Genomic DNA, 25637 nt, shown 5'->3' with positions numbered 1-25637 from the left:
GATCACTCATTGCTTAAATTCGAATTACAGTCGGTGCTGAAGCAAATTGTTGATTACTTAGCATAGAGTTAATGTGTTTCAGACCTAGGATAAAAGATGTATCACATTTTATTCATGTTTTGGTGCTATGTCTTACTGCTCAGATAGCAACCTTGTATAGTGTTTGCTGATGACTAGTGGTATATAACGTCTGCGTGTACTTTACAGACTTTTCAGTTGAACATAATGTTTATCATTGATGCATCAAACTTTTAATCACGTTTTCCAGCTTTACAATAGCAATAATTGATATTTTGTTGCACCCTACAGAAAACTGGTTGATCTTAACGGAAAAAATCAACTGCCTTACTGAGACGGGCATGTCAGGGTTGGCAGGTCTGCATTAGATGCATTTTATTTGGAAAAATAGAGCGGGTGTAAGCATGATGGGATGTCTTCAGTTTTGTATATGAAATGGTTCCAACCAAGAACCAGTCATTTTGAGATGACGTTATGGCATGGAACTATATAACCCGAAATCGACTGAATTGGTGCTGACTGTCATCAAGCCAAAGGGTTATAGTATCATCTCTCTAACTGAACAATTTAATCTGATATTTCATCGAGATTTGCTAATCATTGATGCCTACTTGGGAAATGCGGTAGCTGCTGAGTTCAACATAATAACTAATGTGCAGAATTCTGACAGTTTCTGAAAGCTCACATGTACTACGCTCATCATTTAGTTTATTTCTTCTTTTTTGTCAGTGTTCGTAATTTTATTATTTCTCAATAAAACCGACTGTTTAAAGTTGAATGAGAAGTTCAGAAAATATTTCACTACTAAATTGATAATGCAAAATAAACAGGATTACATATATAAGAACACCATGATCACATGTACTAATGGGGTTTTGTTACCTTAAATGCATATTTAAACTGCTTGACATACTTCAGACATAGTGAGAAAATCATCTTTAAAAACAAATTTAAATGTCACATTTAAATCCTGGACTAAACTGAATATTACACATGGTCCAAATTAGCTGGGAAATTTTGAGAACCAGCCAGAAATCTGGGCTGAATCAGTAATTTGTAGTGAATCAGCCTAGTCCAAGTTTGAGAGTTATCACATTAATGAATAATGTTAGTATAATAGATGTATCAGTCAAGAAAGTTAACAATAACATTTGTTTACAAAATTTTCTCATGGTGTTCTGGTTGTGTTATAAGAAATCTAACAAGTGTATATGAACACAGAGACTTTTAGTTATAAGTGATTTGTATTTCTATTATCGACATTACACAAACAAGATGAATGCAGAATGGGAAGGAAGGGTTTATTATACAACAAGAGTAACAGTCTTGAACATAAGTGTGGAAGGAAAATGCATATTCATCCTCTGCAGTTACATACAAAAACAAAGGTGATTAATAAATTGATGTTTGAAACATTGAATGAAAAAAGCATAAACGTCTTTAGTGTTATTTCATTTGGTAGATAATTTCTTACTTTTCAAAGATGGAATGGAAAAAATAAAAAAATTGAGGGTTGTTCCATTACCCAATTTTACAACATAAATATGAGAGTTCAGCAATGATATAAAGTAAGGATTTCAAAATGAATACTTTTTGCTGCCAATATTGAAACACTTTTGCCACATAACTCAACGGCATTATTTCCCATACTATTCAGTACAAGCAATGCAGCTGTTTGTACCATTTATGTAAGCCTTTGGTATGATTCGACCGGGGATTGAATCCGCATCCGAGGCAGACACTCTAAACACTAGGCCACTGGAGCGGTAACTTTTTTTGTTGCATTCTCTTAGATGACCATGTCTACCTTTATAGTAGTGAATAATATGGGAAATAATGCCATAATAATAATATAGTTCGTTTGCTACTTGTTGTCAAAATTTACGTCAATATCGCACTATATCGATATAAGAAAGTTATATTACGATTATTGTATCATTGGTTTAATACCACAATATACCAGTATTCTATATTATCATGTACCCTTATTGCGTATGGCACTTAGATTTTGGCAAAATGGGTTAAGAACAAAAATGTTTATATCCGAGTTAAAAACAATGATAACTCGTGCTATTTGTATTTTTAAACGTTCCTGTTGTTTTAGTAGATATCAGATGAAAAGTAGGATCTCTGCAAATTTGACAATGATTTTTTTATTACTGCATTTATCTATGAACTTATCAAAATTTACCAAATGACCAAAAAGGAATAAACACTTTGTCATGATGACATTTGCACCATTATGTTGTGATGACATTTGCATCATTACATTGGAATGACAGACATAATAAAATAGAATTAGGATACAGGTGCAGCATGTAATCTAGAACATTTATTCCACAATGCACTGACAAATAGTTCTTCGTTTTTGAATATATCCCACAAGTGGAATATTCTTCCTTGTTTTTCGTTTGTTTTCTGGGTCTGATTTCGCTTCAGTTTCCCTTCCGAAACCATCTTGAGTTACATAAGTATGGAGTTTGCTTCATTGTACAGGAGAGTCAATACCAGATACATCATTCATGTATCCAGATAATGCAGTAACCACCATGTGGCGACATCTTTGTTGCTAATAGTTTTGTTCTAAGGTACTTCAGAGATAAATATTAAATAGGTTTTCTGGATAACAAATTTTGGGGTGACTTGTACAACCATTTAGGGCAACTTCTCCATATACCAAATGGACATGTTTTCAAGTTCCTTTGACCTACATTTCATATGGTTGTAATGTGATGGAAGCCAGGAATGCCAAAATTGGTTAAAAGGATGAGAAATATCTTGCATGAAGCAAAGCTATCTAAATGATTTCTTCAATATTATTATATTTTGTATTCATTTTATTAAAGAAATATTCTTATACCTTGTCCGACTTTCCCTTGTTTCATCATATTCCAACCAGCTGAATGGAACATAAAAATGCATCCATTTGTTTCTTTCAGATTTTGATTCGATCAGGATAAAGACAGCAAAGTATAATCGATTAGATTTACATTTGTGGAAGAGTGTTGATATGGGCTGCCAGCTGTGTGAGATATTTTTTAAAAGACATTTTTTAATTTTGCATATTTTTTATTTGTAATGGAACCACTTGTGTATAGTTTTGAATCAATTTGGGTCATAGCTTTTTTGTATTTTTGTGTTCAGACTTTCTTTTAAATGATCGTCCCCAATATTTTTTTTTTTTTTTAAATAAATTTTTGGTTTAAGGTTGTATGTTCAAACATCTTTTTATCAGTTCCATCCTTGGATGTGCAATCCAGCTGCCAAAGAATAGGTTGCAAGTTTGAAACTTGTGCCATCATCAATTTTTTTTAATACTTTTTTGTATTTTATGTTAAAACTTTCTAAACTCTCGTCGCAATTTTTTAAATGAATTTTTTTATTTACCTTTTTCATTCTCTAGTAAATAAATAGATATTACTGTATTATTTGCTATTATATGGTCTTAGACAATTTTCCAAGCTTTTTTGTTTAATTTTTTGCAGCACCATCAGTCAAAACTAGGTTGTCAAACAATTTATTATTAATTTCCAACATTTATGTAACCTTTATTGCACACTTTTCAGACTTGAAGAAGTATCAAGGACAAGGGCTCAGAGCTTCAGAAACTGGATAGCCCAATACCTAGGGCCCTACTAAATCAAGAGTGGGTCGCTCCCATAGTCTAAGTAAGTTGCCTGTTAGGCTTATATAATTTGCTAGGAAGAAACCCTTGAGTGTGCCAACAAAATGTGGTATTATCATTTTGAAGGTCTTGACAGATGCTGGTAAATGATGAATTTGTTATGTGGATGTTGGTATATATGTTTTGATAAAAAGCTGTACATAAAGTGTTGTACATTAGCTTACACAATAGCTGACACCCCATGAATGACACTGTGCTGGCACTAGAGAGCATGCTGATATACCGTATGTACTTGTCTATAAGACTAGTCCAACTGCAAACTGCACAAACCCAGATCTGCCATTGCATAATACGCTGCAGGTCTGTGTCTGTGCAGTTTGTTATGAGAAATCAGTAAAACAAGCAAGGTGCACAATATGATATGGCAGGTCCGGATCTTTGTTGTTTGCAGTTTTGACTTGACAAAAAGCGAGTATATACAGTTAATAGCATACCCGCCAACCCTACTGAAAAAAGATTGGGAGAATACCTATTTTTGGTCCTATCTCCCGATTCCCAGATTTTAAAGCAAAATATCCCAATTTTTCAACTAAAACAAATACATATTTTTTAAAACAAAAACATCATTTTCCATTTCCCTGTTTCTGGATCTGGTTTTCCTGTGTTTGGTATGTTTCTTAGTACTTGACCATATCCGGCTTGATTTCTGGTTTTCATCTGCCGGTACAAAGAGATTGTCTTTCTGTGTGGTTCTCTTTATCCGACCCCATCAGCAAATCACAGTAACATAATGAATTAGTTTCTCAGCAAGAAGCGAGAAAAAAAAAGAAAAGGAAGTTGCTGATGAATTTTCACCAGCTAAGAAAAAGAAATGAGATAAAAAATATAGAAGTGATTGGGAGAAGCATTCATCCATTGATTCGCATGGACTATCATGCATTCTGCCAATGTGGCGCACAGCATCTCTCAATACGATGTGGTGGTCTAGATGACATTAATAAACACAGTGCAATCATTGCAGATGTGTCTAAACAATCTGTAGTATCATTTAAGGACCTGGCCTTTTTCTTCAGCCACATGAAAGGAATCAACACCGATGATCTGCATAGAGTTTCATCTTTACTAAATCTACAATTTAGATGCAGAATTGAATGTGGAAAGAGCAGATCATCAGTGGGTTGCTCTCAGGAGAAAAAAGGATGGATCTGGCTGACTGTTGTTTCCAGCCCTTGGGAGAGCAATGCTATCAATATTTTAAATACTGCACAGCAACAGCAGTGCTGAGAGAGCATTCTCAACGGTCGGGAGAAAACAACTAGCCAAAGAGCCAGCCTGTCACTATTAAGATCAACCCTGGAAGCTATTCTTGTTAGCAAATTTGGTACCCAAGGACAAATAAGTGATGAACTTTTTTTCAGAAATGCAAATCTGCAACATAACAATGGACTGAAATAACAAAAGTAGACATCTTTATCATGATATATTGTTATCCTGCCTCCTGATTTTTAATGGTGATTTTCCTGATTTTGATTTTTTCAATGTTGTCAGGTCTGTAATAGGGACATATGCAGGAGGTTGTGGGTTCAAGCCCCAGCCAAGTCATGCCAAAGACTTATACAAATGGTACTAGCAGCTGCCTTGCTTGGCGCTCAGCATGAAGAGATTAGTGTTAGGGCTAATAGACCTGGTATCAGGATAATGTGATTGGGATAGATGTAATACATGTCTGTGGCATGATTCCCCAGTTTTAAACATCACTATAAACTGCCACACTGAAGACATAGTAGCTATGTGACTGGAAAATTATTAAAGCTACAATAAAACCCCAAATCACACACATACACAGAGCAAATAGTTTTCACACCGAAGCCTACATTTTACTAGCTACATATTTGCTATAATAGGCTGAGACATTTTGAGTGGGATTCTAACACAAGGCCAGGATATTTAGTAGAGAGGGTAGTCAAATAAAAAACATAGTCAACCAAGAAAAGATTTAGTGGACTTAATAAATTATGTAAATTCTTCGAATAGAAAATAGCTACTCTCCTGAAAATCTTAGGAATTATTATCTTTCACAGAATGTGATTTGGCTACCTCAGTGGCATATGTGACAAGGTCAAACATCAGAAATATCTATAATATTCAAAACAAGATTGTGGCAGATAAAACTGTTCTTATTTGAAAAAAAGAATGTTTTGAATTTTTGTCTTGGAGAATGAAAACCTGCTGTTAATAGCATGAAATTGTAACAAGTTTACTTTGCAGTTTCTGTACATTCCTTGTGCAGACCTGCCAACCCTCAGTTTTGGTGTTGAGCACAAAATCTTTGTGAAATGCAAAGAAATAACTGGAAAAGTTTCATCCTCCCTCTTTAAACTATAGCATCATTAAGGAAGAGAGTTCAGACTGTTGTGAAAGTCAAGATGAATAAGTGTCATTGTTGCATCTCATTGTCAGTGTCATGCTTCTCTGTGTATAAAACTATGTACATCTTTTTGCAGGCAGGGTATTCAAAAATGTACATGTACAACTTGACTCTTCAAAGGGCCACAGGCATTACCTGTGCCATCCATGGCAATTTCTCCGGTTCCAAACTCCAGGAAGTTGTCGTGTCCCGAGGTAAAATCCTGGAGCTTCTCCGTCATGACCCTAATACTGGAAAAATCTATCCTGTTCTGACTGTGGAGACATTTGGAGTTATTCGCTCCTTGATTCCTTTTCGTCTCACAGGTGGTACCAAAGGTATGCTAACTTTTTTAAGAGAATGATATTTCAGGCTCACACATAATTTTGTGAAATTTGCTTTGGCTTTCTTAACATTTGTGGTAAGAGGTATCCAATTCGTCAGTAATGTGTAGAGACGTAGAGTTAAAGAACAAGGATCAGTAATTTATACTAAAAACCTTGAGTTAAAGAGCAGGAGGAAATAAATTAGAGACTTGGAGTTAAATAACACTGGTCAGTAATTTAGACTAGAGACCTAGAACTAAACAAAACTGGTCAGTAGTTAATGCTGGAAACATCAGGTTCACATCAGAGAATATGATATTGCATTAAAAATTTGATGCCACAGTTTTCTTTCTTTTCTTGCAGATTATATAGTTGTTGGATCAGATTCTGGAAGAATAGTCATTCTGGAATATTTGCCCATGAAAAATGCTTTTGAAAAGGTAAAAGCTACAGCAGAAAAGTGCCATCCAGACAAATGCATTTTAGTCTATAAATAATGTTAACTTTTTTTTGAACAAATAAGGATGCAACAGATTATAATTTTAAATCATATATTTAATTTGTGGTTCCAAAGTATGTGTGATATACTCTCTAAATGTCATGGATAAGTATTCATCACATGCAAACCTTATTGTTGAGGGAATAAGAGCAGATGTTCCACTATTTTGTTATTTCTTAACTTGGATATTTTTGTTTTCGTGATGTAAATATTTTCATATTTGACATAGATGTTTTGATCCATTATTATCTGATAAAGGAAAAACAGTTTCAGGATTAAACACAGATGCAGTGCTAAAATGCAGAATAATGAGACACAAACATTTTAATTTTCTACTGACAGGTCCATCAGGAAACATTTGGGAAGAGTGGTTGTCGTAGAATTGTTCCTGGGCAGTATTTAGCTGTTGATCCAAAGGGCCGTGCAGTAATGATAGGTAAATTTGTCACCTTGTGAAGAGGACTATAACAGTTGTAATGATTTAACCTGTTACCTGATAGTATATGTTGCTGTGTAGGCATTTGATATACATGTACCCAAGGCACACAGTGCAGTGTGCTATAAATAGAACACGTGTTACATATACGAGACTTGTATGCATATGCCTGCCAGTTAAATGTATAGCAGTGTGGTATATATTAAGTTTAACTGCAATTTCAACCATTTTACATTTTGTGTATACATAATATAATTAGACGGGTTTAAGACTAAAATTTGATCTTTATGGTTGTATAATTATTTTTCCTGGAAGAATTTTTTATATGCTTTAAAATCTTGAGAGAATTTGTTCACTGTCAAGATAGTAAAGTATTGTGACCATCCATAGCTGACATCTCTCAACTTTAGAATCTACTAGTTTGTGCACATCTGCAATTCTAAATGATCCAAATCTGAAAAAGGATAAAACATGTAAACGAAAGGCGTTTTGTACATTGTGTAATAAGCCGATCAGCTTGGCTTTGATGGGAGAAGGAACCATTATAAGTCATGCCATAGGTAAGATGCAAATTAGTACACAGTAACTACACACTGTTATGAAATATGTGTGAGGCAAGAAGAGAAGTAGAGCCCCGATGTGATCTAATATTGACTCAGTATGAAAAATTAGTGGCTGAAGTTATCCAGCTGACAATCATCCCTTGAAATGGTTCAATAGAACAGATGACAGCCTTGATAAAGTGTTTTATTCCGTCCTTTCCAGAAGAAAGGAATGTGTTGAACTTTGGAATGTTCTCCAGAAAAAGTTGTTGTTAACAGTGAAGAGAGGATTTTCTATCAACATACAGGTATATGTGAGAACCTCAGCAGAGAAAGCCGCAGAGCTCAAAGGCAAATCATTGACACAATGAGAAAAGCGGGTGGACCTTTGGAAATCGTCATTAGCAATGAAATGATGACATATGCCTCCTCTGCAAGACATAAGTACCATGCCTAGCTGGATAAGAAGAAAGTAGAGGAGGAGCATGAGGAGAAAATCAGAAAAGGAAAGAAACAGGAGTTAGCCATAGATGAAGTGGAAGAACTTAAGCCAAAAATCTGCTTCTTGATGCTGACATTGCCGGCCTGCATGCTTCCTCTGTTCAGAAGGCAGAAGAAGCTGAGTTAAAGGACTCATTGTGCTTGTCACAGGGTCAAATGTGCTTAGGAGAAGAGCAGAGGAAAAGATGACAGCGGTGGCTTCTCTTTCCAAAATGATTGAAGAGAAAAAACAGCAGCTATAATAATGCATTTAAAGCAGTGCTGATGTCTCTTAAGAGAACAATTTATTTTGTATTAAAGTTGCAAGTTACGTATTTCTGAAATAACAATGAATGTTAACCTATCTTTCAGATCATTATAAAGCAATTTTAGGAAATTGATTATAGTTTGAATTTCATAATTAAACAATATCATAGTATTTTGGATTCATTGTTTTCTCATATAACCTGTATACAAAATGTTAGCAAAAATAGGTCTTGGAAATTTATGTTTGTGTCCGAGTTCATTATGAACCCTGTATATACAGATACACAAAAAAATTGCTTTTGTTATCAAATGATCATCTTGACTGACACAAATTTAACAGATTGGAGAAGCCAGTGTGCTCTTTGAATCCATTTGTTTATCTGTCATAATATTTAAATAATCTTACAGATGGGACTTTGTCTTGATTGTGGTCATAATTGTTTAGCCCATGTTAGTGGGAAGAGAGATTAACTTTCGAGTTTTTTCAGTTGCCTATATTGCCTAAACCCGTTGATAGATTCTTGTCATTCTTAACATGTCTCAGTATAAACCTAAGGCAATTTATTATACAATACACATGCTTACCATCAGCTAAAGATTGCATTGAGGGTTTATTGTCAAGTTTTATCATTTTACTTATTGTTCCTAAACCTCTTGAATCAATATGACCTAAGAAGATTCATTTTGTGACGTACTCACCAGATCCTTGGATGATGTATTCAAGTCATAGTCACAGAAAATTTGTTATGGTTTTGGTTCAAGGTTTTCATTTGCTTATATTCCTAAACCATTCGATGGATTTTCTTCATACTGTGGATGAAGCTAAGACAGTTCATTATGCGACCAACATGCATTTCCTGGCCTTCTTGTTGAAGTGTAATCTCAGTGCCAGGTTACATTTGGCATATGTCTGGCAGTAGTAAGACAGATATTATACTTTTTACACCTTTTCCAAAACGTGTTCAATTTCCTGCTTGTACATTACAGGAGCTACAGAGAAACAGAAGTTGGTATACATTCTGAATCGAGATGCTCAGGCTCGTCTCACTATCTCCTCCCCTCTAGAAGCTCACAAAGCCAACACCCTTGTTTACAACATGGTTGGAGTGGATGCTGGCTTTGAAAATCCAACCTTTGCCTGTCTGGAAATTGATTATGAGGTAATTTTAATAGTTTGTTAATCATACCGCTGCCCATTGTTATAGCACACTTCACACAATTTCACATAATGTGTAACCTGGAAAGCCAATGTGCTGAATTGCCCTGTTAAGTTCTGCATCTATACCATGAATATCACCATCAGTATTTTGAAGCATCAAGCAGCAAATCCACCTGTTGATACAATACAGTATATGTGTGTTAATAAACAATTGCTAGTTGAACTTTGTCTGCCAAGACTGGTGATTGTAACCCTTATAAAATCCCCACCAGTACACGTGAAGCCCCAATACCTCCCATGCAAAATGTGCTGTAAAACATTGTGACATCTTGAAATGAACATCAGGGTTGTCAGTAAACAATCTTTACATGCATTTTTTTTAACAGTACAATCTGTTAGCTACCTGTATGATATTAATAGTAACAGTGTGTGTGCTGATGACAAACCAAGACGTCTAGTTGGGTCAGTGCAGTTCATTATCTCTGCAGTATGTACAGTGCTCAAATTTAACAGTTTTTACTAGATTAGGATTGAACAGTTGTGGACACCATCTATGGCATTAAAATTGGGTGTACTTTAATGTGTTCATTGTTACTGTAGTGCAGTTTGATATCTCAGTAATATTTTAAAAATCCAAAAAGCAAGGAAAAACAATGCCTCTTAGTATATTTGATTGGTTTCATTCCAGAGGGCCATTAAAACATGGATTGGCCCTTTGTCAGATTTGAAACACATGAATTTATCAAGCAGTCTGTATTATCTAACAACTGGTTTGTTCATAAATGAAAATACCTCTATAGTCAGTAACCAAGAGAAATGCACTCAGTTTTTACCTCTTGTGACATTGATTTGATTTCTGGGTCAGGAACATGCCAGGGTCAAGTATTACTTGTTATCCGAGGTGGGTGTTCTTGTGATACCAGGTTCTTCTGTTTCCTCCATGTAAAAGACTTTGCCAGAGTATTTAATATAAATTCTGAGAATTTGTCGTACAATTAGCATCTCATTATGGGAATTACTTGCTTGTTTCAGAATTTTAAAAAATGGCTGATTTTCTTTAACTTGAAAAAGACTCATAATTACTGAATAATCAATCAAATGCTCACAATACTGTGAAGTTTCAGATTGCTACTGTGATACATTTTAAAAACCTAGCTGTTTTAATGTTGGCAGGAGGCAGATATGGACCACACAGGGGAGGCTGCAGTGAAGACCTCGCAGCTTTTGACATACTATGAGTTGGATCTCGGGCTGAACCATGTCGTCAGAAAATTCTCAGAGCAACTGGAAGAACATGGCAACTTCCTTATATCAGGTACAGTGACTAACTTCAAAATCTTAACAGATTAATGTCATAAAATATCATGAAAATTTATTCTTTTATATTAAAATAAATGTCTACATAAAGCAGTTATCCTGGTCAGTGAAAATCAGTGTTTAGTATATGGTACATAAACATGTCGTAAGAAAATAAGGAGTCCTTAAATGAACAATGCTTTGCAGTGGGTCAACTATCATGGACCATTTCTTTACTGTGATGAAAATTGACATATTGAAAGTTCATGTACTTGTACTTAAAGCCTATTGGTGTTTTTCAACTAACAATGCTGTGGTTTACGTTGCAACCATACAGAAACTAATTTGCAACTTTCCCAAAATGAATGAACCAGTTTTTTCATAATTGGTAGGAATGTTTGTTTTAACATGCTCTTTGTACATTTTTGCTCTTGATCAGACTTGGTTTGAATGTTTCTTGGGACATGCAATAATGTTGTTATTAAGGTCCCCCTGGCAATGATATGGTTCTTGGTGCTTATGCGTGGTGGAAAACTTGCATATGTTATTTTTCATCTAGAATGGCTAGCTGTTACTTCTCAAAATGACCTAAATCATATCAGATGAAATGTAATAGGTGGAGTGCTAGTATTAGCACCTACACATTAATACGAAAAGATGCCAATGCATTTTCAGTGCATGGTGACAAATGTAACTCATGGATGAAGAAACCAGTAAAGCTGCAGTAAAAACCACTGACCCATCAGAAGTGCAAACTTTATATGCCTACATTGGTCAAGACCACTCAGCCACGGGGGGCCCCAAAAACAGAGTTAAACAACATGTTAAGCACAACCAGTTTCTACCAGATACCTTGAAATTATATGTACATATATAGCATGGATACTACAATGTTACACATTTCTGACCTCCATTTCAGTTCCTGGTGGCAGTGATGGGCCCAGTGGAGTTCTGATTTGTGCAGAGAATTATGTCACCTACAAAAACCTGGGAGATCAACCAGACATTAAATGCCCCATTCCTAGAAGGAGGGTGAGTTAGGATAGTATTACTAACAATTAAGATTGATAAGGAGCATCTTTGTATGTTAAGATACAAGAATCCACCAGGTAAGTTAGCATAGTATTCATGCGATTGGTTAGTGTCAAATATCTCTTACTCTAGTGGGTAAGTAAACTAGGTGTTGCTAATTTAATGAATTCATGGTTTTAATACAACTTTGATTGGTGTGGTATGCAAATTGTAATTGAACTTCTTTTCATTCATTTACTATGGAAAAAGTAGTGTTGTCATTGGTGCAAGGTGTTTGAAGTATGCCATAGAAAAAACTGTTTTAGCACTAGTGATGTGTATATGGTAATTTTAAACAAAATTTATGTTGTACATCATAGATTTTCAAACAGGAAAATGTTAAGACATAGTTTTTGTTTTCTTATTTCAGAATGATTTGGATGATCCTGAAAGAGGCATGTTGTTTGTTTGCAGCGCCACCCATAAAACAAAAGTAAGTACAATACAAATTTCTGTCTTTTTTACATTTTAGTGCTTGCTTAGAAAATATCCCAGAAAATAAAGATACAAGATCTTTACAGTCCATTTTAGCCTGATGGAATGGAGTACACCTCAGGCTGGCTAACTAAAAAGATTGTCAAAAAAGTAAAAGATAATGAATTTCTTTGGTAGCAATCAAGCACATGGTTGATGATAATGTATTGAAAATTGTAAAGAAACCATGTTTCCTCGTAATTTATTTCATTTTGCGATAAATAGATGTGTTCCAGAGTTATCTTCCCTAAATTTTTGTTACGGGTGTTGTCAGTAACATACAAGCAGTGTGGTGTTTGTTTTCTTCAGATGGCTTATTTTACCAATTATCATTAAAAAAAACAGGGAGTGCTTTTCGAAAAAAGAAAAAAGTTTACATTCATGTATCATTTGTTCTATACAAATAGTCACATTAGTATTATAAAGCAACTCTTGTGTATTGGAATGTTCTTAATGGATGATGGAGCAATTAAGATGTAATTACATCAAATGGAATTTGGGCTTACGCTTTTTTCTACATCATTACATTTTCTTACAGTGATTGTTTTCTTTCTTCTATTGCAGAGTATGTTCTTTTTCTTAGTTCAGACAGAACAAGGGGATATTTTTAAAATCACACTGGAAACTGATGAAGATATGGTAAGGGAATGGTTTTAGCTTGATATAATCTTGTGTTAATGCCAGTATACATCCCCAACTCACTTTGCCCCATTTCCACCAATGGAATTGGGGGCGGGTATACTGAAGTGACTTGTCTGTCGGTCCATCATATTTGTTTACTTAATGTCTTGTAAACCCTTTGAGGTATTGTCATGAAACTTGGTATGCTTTTATGTCATGACTATTCATTTGTCCAATAAAAATCAGACTGTTCAATATTCAAAACAAAAATTATCATTTTCTTTAATGCCTACTTTAGTGGGAAGCTAGACATTGCAGATAGCATAAGCATCAATAGTTTATGTTTTTGGGTAAAGTTTTTCATTTGCATATATTTCCTAAATCCTGTGATAGATTGTCGTTACACTTGGCATAAATCACTGTAAAGCTAAGACAATTAATTGTACAGCATGTTCACTCACCCCTTTGGCCTTGGCATCAAGGTCATGTTCTTGGGATATTTTTGTATGGATTTTGTTTAATGCTTTTTTATTTGCTCTTATTTCCTAAACCACTTTAGACGTGGTGGACCTGAAATTTCTATGAAGATGCAAAGTGTTCTTAACAGCTTCTGCATTATTTTTATATATGAGGAAAGTACACATTTTCAGTCTTATTCTGATTGTGATGCATGATAATCAAACATAATTTTGAATGAGACTTGTCTGGTATAGATATTGACTACTTAGTAGTGTATGGAAACTGAATGAGGCTTTTGGCTGGTTGATATACTGACTACCTAGTAGTGTAGGGACACTGAATGAGGCTTTTGGCTGGTATACATATTGACTGCCCGGTAGTATAGGGACACTGAATGAGGCTTTTGGCTGGTATACATATTAACTACCCAGTAGTTTAATAACACTGACTGTGGTTTTTAGCTGGTTGACATATTGACTACCCGGTAGTATAGGGACACTGAATGAGACTTTTGGCTGGTATACATACTGACTACCCAGTAGTTTAATAACACTGAATGTGGTTTTTAGCTGGTTGACATATTGACTACTCGATACTTTAGGGACACTGAATGAGGCTTTTGGCTGGTAGATATATTGGCTACCCACTAGTTTAATAAGACTGAATGTGGTTTTTAGCTGGTTGACACATTGACTACCCGATACTATAGGGACACTGAATGAGGCTTTTGATTGGTATACATATTGATTAGCTTGTATTGTAAGGTTACTAAGATGGGGATGTAGTTAAGTAGCTTGAATCATACTAAATTCCAGGTCATATTCCATGTTCATTTTTGTAGTTCTTGTGAGAATATCAGGGTTCCTGCAGGTCCTAGAAAACTTATGTAATTTAAAAAATAAATTTCATTGGTCTTGAAAAGTCATGGAACTTTTCAAAATCTTTCAAAGTTTTGCAAAAGTCTTGGAATTTCCAACAGTGGAGTTAAAAAAATCGATAACTTCTAATTTCATATAGCACTAAGCACCTATTTAAAAAATTATTTTCAAACATGACACAATTAAGATTGATAAACATTTGACAATGCAAGATACTGTGATCCTTGAGTTTTATGAAATGGTCCTTGAACAGTTTTGGAAAAATCATGGAATTTGTGTCTGTTAAGTCTGCAGGAACCCTGATACATGATTTTTCAGAAAAATAAAGAATATTATTTGTTTTTATTTGAATTCAGAAAAAGGTTACAGTCAATGAAGGAGTAAATTGGATTAATTTTTTATTTTATGCAACTCTTGCAGGTAACAGAAATTAAAATGAGGTATTTTGATACTGTGCCAGTAGCCACCAGCATGTGTGTCCTCAAATCGGGATTCCTTTTTGTAGCATCAGAGTTTGGAAACCAGTAAGTTACTTCATAAATACATTATTAGAATGGAGCTTGGCATTAGATCTGTTCCAGTAAAACATACATAGTACCCAGTGAAGGCTCTTTGAATGTGGGGTGCTCACCCATAGATGCAATTTAGAATTTTCTTTTCATTTTAATACAAACTCTGTGCAATCAAAGTACCTTGACGTATGTTTATAAAAAAATTTATGTGTACCATGTATGTTTAAATTGAACAGCTTTACCATCTTTTGTGATAATAAATACTGTTTTCTTTGTTGTTGTTCTTGTTAATTTACATACTTAAAATCATTAGATCTATAGATCATTATGTGAGGATAATATAGTAACATTAACTGTCAGCTTATTGTAATGTTTACAAGAGAAAATAAGATGTTTTCTTAGGGTCTTTGTTAGAACTTTAATCTTATTATAGGATGTTGTTCATTTTGTTAGACCTGCAAAAGAAAACAAGACATAGCAGCAGTATTAACACTTCTGTGACCTAAGTGGTTAGATGTGGGAGGTCATGGGTTAGAACCCTTGTCAAGTCATACCAAAGACTTGTATAAATGGTGCTCAGCATTAAGAGGTTGGTGTTATAACTGGTTGGCCTAGTGTTGAATTAATGGGTCTGGGTGGGACATGGTGCTGCATGTCTGCAGAATGATGCCTGAGTGATAGACATTGCTATAAACAGTAGACATTGTAGCTATATGACTAAAATTGTTAAAGCTATGCTAAAAATCCAAAAACAAACACAACAGTTTTACAACAAGAAGGGTGTGCCATGAAACATTACACAAACATTCATCCCATGTCTGGTTGGTCCTAAATAAAAATGGTACTGCTCAAACATCCAAGATATTCACCACAGCAGCTAATTTGCATATATTTTTATTTCGAAAGAATATTGGAGAAAGATTTAAGAATTGGCATTTGAGAGGCTGAAATGGTCTTGTCTTTAATTCCTTATAATTCTGTTTTGTCCAGTAGAATATCAGTCCTAATGTGGGACTACTGTCTTCAGGGAGGGGGACTTGGAAGTGTTTTTCTGTATAGTTAATTTTGTTCTGCTGGTGCTGTCCTAAAAATGATAGGTTGTTCTCCCTCCCCTCCGACACAGTCGTTCTACATAATTTCTTTATATTCCAGTTATTTATACCAGATAGCTCATCTTGGAGATGATGATGATGAATTGTTCAGCAGTGCCGTACCACTAGAAGAGGGAACAACATTTTTCTTCTCTCCAAGACCCTTAAAGAACCTGGTATTGGTGGATGAGATGGACAGTTTGTCTCCAATAACTTCATGTCAGGTTGGTACAGTACTGTTACCAGCTCACTTTTACTGCTAATTTGAGTCTCTTTGCCAGTAAAATTTCCCAATAAACCATCTTTTATCAAGAATCAATGTGCAGTTGGAAATTTAGGAAAACCAGAACTGTTGAAAGTTATTTTTTAAAAATAAAAATGCAACGTTTGTCAATATTTTTCAAAATTAGTAATGAGGTTTTAAGAAAAAATATTTTTAGAGAATTGTAAACAGTTATTGTCATATAGTCCCGTATTTTCCACAAGATGAGAGCAAAACTGTTGCCTCATTTAAATTATGAAAGAAGCATAAAATAGTCTTGATTTACCTTGCTAGTCTGGATTGTGTGTAAAAAGTAATGTTATTTATATTTAATGTAATTGTTTGTTAATTTTTGAAACAAATTACTTTTTTAAAAAATGTTCATTTTTCGATGTAAGTAACTAATAAATGATACATTGCATCTTTTTGCTGACCTTGTTTCACGATCGGTGACAGTTTTGGTAAACAGCTTTTTTGTATTTTGTTTAATTCTTTCACATAGTAAGAATCATTAACTTGAGTCATGGTCACAGTTGGTCGACATGATATTTATCATGTAACAAACATGGGGCCCCGAGTGGTCTAAACTGCTCTCTGTTAAGGATCACTGCCATCTCATCTCTGTCTGTGTGGGTTCGAGTCTTGGATTCGGCCAATGTGGGTATGTGAGAAAGCTTGCCAGTAACTTCTCGAGGGTCGATGGTTCTTTCCGGGGATTTCCTGGGTTCTTCCTCCACCATTAATACTGGCTGCCATGTATAGCCTATCGTGTGCTGAAAATGGCATTAAACCCTACAACAACAACTAGATTGTTTGCGAAACCATCTATGAATAAGTGTATGAATACAGTAAAAATAGGTGAGATGTGCCGCTTGTATTGTTTGTCTCCAGCTTTTATTTTGAGTTCTCCAGCTTTTATTTTGAGTTCATTTATTGGTATTTACATTTATCAGACACTTGCATTTTGCATGTTGGTATTATTTTAATGCACTGACAATTTTTTTCAAATATGAATTATTATCATACAACTTTTTTGAGAAATTTACTTGTTGTAAAAACTATACCACATGTGTCACATTTCCATGGTCTTTTACTAGTGGTTTAAAAGATATTAGCATAAAAATAACCATTTAATTTGGTATAAATTTTTTTTGTTACGTTGGACTAATCAATGGTTATAGAGCTACATAACCCAAGAGTTTACAGTTGAGAGTGCTTTGCTTTCATATTTACTGGAAGGGGGTTCTTGTTTTTATGAGTGCATTACCCAGCTGCTCAAAATTGTTTTAACAACTTTTGAACATTTCTCATGTAACCTTGATTCTATTATATTGATGTCCCTGCTATTAGTGGGTTCTTTATGAGTGTTTCTACCCGTCAGATAGCAGTCGCAAACAAAAGAGCTCTCCATCCTTGTTCAGTACATTTGCATAAAAGTTCCTGAACATTTATTTTAAATTATTAAAAATTTGTCAGGGAAATGAAAGGCAATCATTGCAAAAATTAGAGTTCATTTCTGAGACCAAAATGAAGATAACTGAAATCTAGACAGTAATGGAATGCAGATAAAATGCAAACTATATAAATGTGAATGTATTGTGGTGTAGGTGTTATCAAAATGCAGGTTTTGTACAGTCTGTTTTCAGGGTTTTGTTGTTTGTGAAGAAAGGGATATACCAAAATTTTTTTAAAATATTTCTTAATCTTTTTCTACAGATTGCTGATCTTGCCAATGAAGATACTCCTCAGCTGTACACACTTTGTGGCCGCAGTGCAAGATCATCACTTAGGGTTCTTAGGCATGGTCTTGAGGTGAGAAGTCCAACAACTTTTAGCTTCCAAGACTGGTACTTGCGTGTTAAAAACAGATTTTTCCTTGAATTGCTGCATATTTCTTCATTCAAATAGCATTAATTGTAGACAATCTGTTTTGTAACATGAACAGATATGTGTATGTAAACAGGTTTTATAAAAGCCCTCTTATATTCCTATGATTAAACAAGACAGATAAACAATTATGACATAGTCCTCAATTCAGCCCTTGTTTTAGAATTTGAATTTACCCAAAAAAGACAAATTAAAAAAATTAAGTACAACCAGTCTTTTTTATTCTTAAAAAAGAGAATAGAGAATGCAAACCTGTTGCTAGGTCATTCGTACAAAAATGTCCTATTTGCAAAGAAGCAGCTTCAAACCATTGAATGTTTTTGGATGTGAATGTGTCACAATTAATTTGAAATAATATGCTTATTGTGAATGGAAGCTAAAGTGGTGATGTAAATCAGATGTTTTGCCAGTTTATATACACTTTAATAGCACTAGGATAGTTGTAGTAGGTCAGGTGATGAAAGACAGCAGTTAAATCATGAGATTTTGCATCATTGTTTTGCATGGGAAAAAAGCTATAATGCCCTTGTAATATTATGAGAATAATCTAATCCTTCATATCCATTTTGCTAGAATGGGAAAATTATAAAACAATGATCATAAACAAAATGGCAACAAACTGACGCCAATAAAGCACAGAATGTAGTACTAATATTAGTACTCCTACTTCGTGGTCGGCGTATTAATACGAGCGTATGTGTGTCAATGGAGCAAGCTGGGTGTGATTCACGCTCAACGCTCTTTTAGCCTGATATCAACAATTTGAACATATTCCTTGCATATAATGAAATAAATTGAGTAGTCCTCTTATTTAATAGCAGAAGTATTGCAAATCATTGTAGAAATAGTTGTAAAATCTTGTTTACCTTATATACCCAATATTTTCGTTTAGATCGTCTGCCATAATAGTTCTAATAGTGATTACTTCTGTTCTCAGCCTTGTTTGTTTATGTGCCATATAAGGACATTGAAGCCTTATTTGAAAACGTAAAGAAATCATAGTAAAAATATGGCACGGTTTGAGTCAGAAATTCTGCACATTAAAAGTAAGTACAGTTTATCAGCAACTTTGAAATTCCAACAAGAAGCCATTATTTCCGCTTGATTGATAATAACATAGCGTAGAATATCCAAATATGGTCTGGCAAGCGAACACAGTGAGGCTAATGTAACCATGCCAATTTATTTTATCGTGTAAGGGCTTAATAAATTCAGAATAAGCCAAATTTCTTTCACAACATGATTATACTTATGTAGTAGATTTCTACACTATGTTTTTCTGACTTAGTGATAATTTCATTGCTCCATTACATGATATGGGATCAGTTCATAGCCTCAACCACAACAAATCAAGTTGAGGCTACGACATCGTAGCTACACAGAATGTACAAAATATCCATTCAAGATTTTAACAAGATTGTTTTGGTTTTCAGTATTACAAAAATTGTGTAAACTTAGAAATGCTGCTAAATTAAACATAGACAATCATTATGTAAAGTAATTTTCAGAGTACATTATACAGAAAATTAAGACTGGTATTGTGTGAAGTAAAGGCAACCAAGATGCGATGCAAGACAACAGTCATGTGAGGCAAGATGTTCTTCATGGGTAGTCTACACTGGAAAATAGGAATGCAAGAAAAAAAATTCTTTGTATGAATTTTCATGCATTGGGTAGCCTGTTAATATTTGAAACTTTTGTTTCCAATTTATTCTTTTTTATTTATTATTACTTTCTGCGGTTCTTTCTAGGGCTTTCATGGGCTTCACCAATTACACTTGCCACCATCTATGGCCTACTGTGTGTTGAAAAATGCTAGTAAATGCAAAACAACAACATCAGTTATTCATTGATTGATTGATTGTTGGATTTATTGTTTGATGCTCATTATGATTATTGTGAACAACAAATTTTCTAGGTATCTGAGATGGCAGTGTCAGAGCTGCCAGGTAACCCTAACGCTGTATGGACAGTAAAGAAGAATATTGAGGGTGAGTGTTCTGAGTTTCTATTTCTGTTTTAATTTGAACTATGTTTTTATATTGAGGCTTTGTGGGTTAGTGATAGACCAGTGTACGCAGAATTAGAGATATGGTTTCATGCCCCGCCTGGGACTCCTATGTGGCCCACATGAATCAGTACCCATATGGACACTATTTGAAGTACTAAACACTATGCCACCACAGCTTCAGCCTATATTATTTGCCTTACACAACGGGGGTGGGTGGGTGTGGGCAGGTTGGGTGTGTTCTACATATTAAATCCATACATGCATAATAGGACCAGTGTAAACTGGAAATTTTCTGCTATTTTTAAAATGGATTGACATTCGAGAATATTGCTACAGTTGGGAACTTGTAAGGTAATTCAGGCAAATGGCTTGTCATGATTCAAAGGATCAGCTTATAGTTTGGATGCTTTTTTTCGTAGGATTATTGTCTTCTGAAACTCGCTTCAAAAACTTTCTTATCTGCAGGTTATTTAGTTGCTGCTTTATGCCACCATCTTCCACAATCTCAGACCAGCAATCTTTGTGGTATTTTCCCATTAACCAATTTTGGCACTATTTGACACCAGGCATTCTGGCCAGCACACAAAAAGACTCTGAAATTCTGCACATAAGGTGCCTATGTAGCTTCAAGTATCTATCTTAATATAAGAAAGAGCAAAACCTGTAAATCTCTTGTTATAAGGCAATATATTGCTTAACCAATTTATATCAAGCTTGATCACAAGCCTTTGGACAATTGGCCATTTTGAGCCCGCTGGAAACTCTCAGGTCCATATAGAACACGTGAATTATAATTACCATCTTTTGTCCTTAAATTAAAGACCTACTTGTACTTCACTTCATCTTGTATCCTGTGAGATACAAAACACCAACACATATAAAAAAAATACTCTTGTAGCACATTGTTATCATTACATTTAAAATGTGCAAGTTTTGTTTGCCTAATAGATAATAGTATATGGGAGACAAAAAACATTCAAGATGTTGTATGTGGAAATGATTTTGTTTGAAGATGCCAGTGATTTACACGATTTTCCAGTGTGAGCATATTCAGTGAAAATTATCCCCAAATTGGTCTTGCATCGAAGTGCTCCTGTTTTTGAATCGACATATTACTAATACCGCAACTTCAGGTATTGTATCACAAATTTTTGTGCACGTGTAAAAATTGTAAAATATTATGAAGGGGAAAAAAAGATTATAAAAAATGATTTATATTTAAAAGCACAATCATTCCAATGACCATATCTTAAAAACATGTGAAATTAAATAATATTAATGGCATTATTGATCTTGCAGACACTTCCATCAAGCTACTTTCTGCATTGATGTCATTAATCCTAAAACAGCTGCATTAATTTCTGATTAGTATTGGTATCAGGCATAGGCTTTAATGGTTCTGTTTCTAAGGTTTTAGATAAAACAAAATGCCACTGTTTAAATACTTGGATTTATGTCAATATTTAAATTAAATTACCAAAACTTGAAGTAATTCTTATCATGTCACAAATGCATTATTTACAATGCAGTATAAATGTGGACTTTTAATATATTTGGTTCAACTTGCCTTGTTTTGTAACCTGGAGTTTAAAGACAAAAAGTGCTCAGTCATACTGCTTCCCAAGTGTGTTCAGAGCTTTTGATGGGAATTTAATAAATTATTTATTTTATTGCTTGGTTTGTGTTCTTTTGAAAGTTGATCCGGTATTGTGTGAACGTGGCAAAACAAAAATTTAAAATTCCAGACTGCATCATAATCATCAGCACATTCATGATTCCTTTTCGAGTGTGTCAATTGGTTTATTGGCTTAGACTATGTCATTGTCCGTTTCATTATATGACACTAAAGCAGTGATACTCTACTAATTTAAAACATGCATGAAACCCCTTGAATATTTGCTGATAGGATAGTTGATTTTTATTAAATGTGCCATTACAAAACATGGGCTTTGCTTACTGCTCGAGCAATACACTGACAGCTTTATACTTTCCTTCAAATGAAATTGTTTTGTGTGAACTGAGTCAGTTGAAATATGTCTTGAATCTATCTTGGGCAATTTGTGTGAGTGAAATACGCAGATATGCTGTATATCTAGAGTTCTGTTTTTTTTTTTATAAAATGTTGACCGGGCATGGATTTTTTTTATTGTCATGTTATAAAATATTGCTTTAATTGAGAAATGAGAAAATAATTGCAGATTTTCTTGGAATATATAATAGTCCAGTATGGTGATGACTTGCTGATCACAAAGTTGCTCAAATTAATTGTTAATGGATTTACGACCTATAGTGCCCATGTTCTGACGGTTGGATTTACACTTTTATATTAAGCATTTGTATGAATTTTAAACGATACTGTTAATGTTATGAAAATGAACTATGATGCCGAAATATTCAATCCCTTGGATGGGTGCCTGAAGATTGATGGTTTAGCACAGGTATGTAGACATTTTGTGAAGGAATTTAATTATAAAAAATCACAGCACTATGTATACTTCCATAATGTTACAGTAATTATTCATTGTAATCTGTACAAAACCATTTAGAAGAATTGTTAATGTTTACCTTTATTCAGTTTTATGCCAAAATGATGAAATTATGGTAAGCTGAACGCCATTCATTAACAATGTAGTGGACATGGAAAGTTGTAAAGATTCCATGATATTATGAATTTTTGATTCTTCACATGCAGAAGAACTCTTTGGAACAATCAGTAGGTAAAGATAATATAAGAATCATTAACTTAGAACTGGATTTAAAGTATAAATGGACAGCAGACATACCATACAGGATTTAATCATTGCTAACATGGTGTGGGTTTATGAGGGGGATTACATAGATGATTTTACAGATGAATTGGAATTGCATCTTATAGTCACTTGTCTGTGAAGTAAGGAAGGACAAAAATGATTTTTCATCTGGAGCTTGATCACTGTAGAAATAAAAATCCTCAACATTTTTTCTTTTGAATTTTTTTTGGTCTTGAGTAAGAAGCAGTGGTAGGACAGGAATAGATCTGGATCTATGCACTTGGACTCTACTTACAAGCGAGTATATACAGTATTTTAAATTAAAGTTGTGTACACAATGTTTCACATTTAATACGTTTAATGGAATAGTCTGGTTCATCTAGAAGAAAGGATTGTATATTTTTTCTTTCTAACCTGACAGACAGCCATTATCTTGGTTTAATTACCAAGAGCCGTTCTCTTTCAGCAGTAACATCGACACGAGTAGATGCATCATTCGGACTCCATAGTCATGAGATCAATTTCTTGTCTAGACTTGCAAGTTTAAAGTTCGTATCATATTTGAGTATCAAGTTAAATTTTTTGGCTCTGGCACTTCATGACTATGGGGTCTGTTTAGAAGAATTCCATGCCATTTTCCACTTTTCAGACATTCTGTTGCAGCTTTAGCAGGTCACATATGATGCCCAAAATTGATATCATTAAAATTTAATAACTACTTCTTCTTTTGCATATGACAACTGATGAAAATGCAAGACAAAGCCTTTACAGTTTTATCAGTCTTCTGTTTTGAAGTTTTATTGCTCTCTGTCTATTTTAAGAAAAGTGGGGGACATAATATCCATGCTTTTGTCCATCTTTTACATTTTAGTTTTCTGTTGTATAATTTAAAAGCTTAAGATATTTGACATTAACGGATGAAACTTGTATCCTTGTACATCACGACTAGAAGGTGTCACATTCTGTATGTTGCGTATTATCTTTAAGGTCAACATTACAGCTTATACTTTACATTTTCGATGGCACTTTCCTCGTACGCTTTATACCTTAACACATTAACACTAGCGACAACTTTATGGGGCAGGAGGTAGTAGCCTACTTCCGAGCTCTGTAGCGTCATGGTCATGCATGATACACTGAAGTGGGTGGTATTATAGAAAGGTAGACAGATGTAGCTCTACAATGATATCAAATAATCTGGAATATCCAGTTGCACTACAAAATACAGATAGAAAAACCTCATTTTTTGGACCTGACTTTTTTTTACCCAAAATTTGCCCGTTGTCGGAATCCGATTTTGTGTCTGGATTTTAGACTTTTTGGTCCCAGATCTAAGGCAAACCGGTATGAACTGCAAACAGACAGATGAGCCTTTGCAAAAAGTAGGATAAGATGGGCATTTGGAATAAAGAGTGGTCTCCATAAAAAAATAATGGCTCCGTTTAGCAAAAAAAAAAAAAAAAAGAGAACAACTTTTACCCTTCTGCTCATGCGTGAGTCAAATAGCCAATGAAAATCGATGTTTCTAACACCACTAGGCAGTATGTTATTGAAAGATGACCGGGGATTTAGTGTTTTCCAGTCTATTCAGAAATAGCTTTCAAAATGTGTTTCCTACTTGATTTTTTGGCAAAAATGACAAAAAGCTCCAGGGGTTAATGTGTTAAGATATTTGAGATTAAGGGATGAAATATTGCATGCTTATATATAACCTCATTGCTAGAAAGGGTTGCATACCATCTTTTTAGGATTAAAGGCATGGCTTAGCGGTTGTTTTCATCACACCTTCAATTCCATTTTGTAATTTTAAACTTCTTTGAAATTATCGAATGAAACTTGGTCTGCTTGTACATTTTGACAAGAAAATGTGTTCACTTGTTATTAGACCAAGAGCTTATCAGATGGTCAGTTGTCTGTTCTCTGTTCATAAGCACAGTTTTTTTTATCACTACTCCTAATAAACTACATTGAGGCTTGCCATGAAACTTTACATGTACATTCATCCCATGGTCTAGTTGGTCCTAGTTGAAAATGCTGAAGCTTGCTCATCCAAATAGGCCTAAGTGGCAATCTTGAAAATCATATTACTGCTACTCCTTCAGAATGTCAATCTGAGTTTCTTCTGACCCACCCCATTTTTTTATAGTTGGACATTTACATTGGGGTGTAGGGTCAAAGTCCATTGCCTGTCGAAAATTTGGTATTTGAATTTGAATATAAATGTTGGTGTCTTTCTTACTAGCCAGCCTAGTAAACTTGAACAACCTATCATCAAGCTATACCTGCATGAAATTGAAAAATAAATGTATCAGCCTCCCCCCCCCCCAATATTGCTTGCAATTTGGTATAGTTTTGGTAAGGTTTCTAGTAAATTCTCGACTGAACTGGCTTAAGCAGTGTGAACATAACTCTAAATATTAATTCAGCAGAAAAACCTAAAAGTGATGGATTATACTGTGTATGATCAGTAGTAATCTGGAAAGGATCAAGACATTAATGGATTATGGATGGAATGATAAAGAGCTAAAGTAGCATAAAAAATTACATTACATTGATATTTTTTTGG

The 25637-nt window shown here is 34.4% G+C and overlaps 1 protein-coding gene across 2 annotated transcripts in view; it reads left to right on the top strand.

The window, feature by feature from the left end:
- The window catches only part of LOC149780820 (splicing factor 3B subunit 3-like), a 59489-nt gene that overhangs the window by 1423 nt on the left and 32429 nt on the right, over positions 1–25637 (top strand). For both annotated transcript variants that reach the window (XM_089937887.1, XM_089937886.1), the window contains exons 2-14: positions 3585–3686; positions 6148–6388; positions 6740–6816; positions 7218–7311; positions 9588–9760; positions 10933–11074; positions 11975–12087; positions 12497–12559; positions 13165–13239; positions 14979–15082; positions 16223–16385; positions 18140–18235; positions 20229–20301. In XM_089937887.1, coding sequence (XP_089794013.1) covers positions 6163–6388; positions 6740–6816; positions 7218–7311; positions 9588–9760; positions 10933–11074; positions 11975–12087; positions 12497–12559; positions 13165–13239; positions 14979–15082; positions 16223–16385; positions 18140–18235; positions 20229–20301 — 1399 coding nt within the window. In that variant the 5' untranslated portion in view covers positions 3585–3686; positions 6148–6162. The remainder of the gene's footprint in view (positions 1–3584; positions 3687–6147; positions 6389–6739; positions 6817–7217; positions 7312–9587; positions 9761–10932; positions 11075–11974; positions 12088–12496; positions 12560–13164; positions 13240–14978; positions 15083–16222; positions 16386–18139; positions 18236–20228; positions 20302–25637) is intronic.

The sequence above is a fragment of the Sinohyriopsis cumingii genome, chromosome 16 (genome assembly GCF_028554795.1).
Source record: "Sinohyriopsis cumingii isolate HCF-2022 chromosome 16, ASM2855479v2, whole genome shotgun sequence".
NCBI classification, from domain to species: Eukaryota; Metazoa; Mollusca; class Bivalvia; order Unionida; family Unionidae; genus Sinohyriopsis; species Sinohyriopsis cumingii.
Note: the sequence above shows the minus strand (reverse complement) of the source record. Positions and strands in the feature narration are given on the sequence as shown.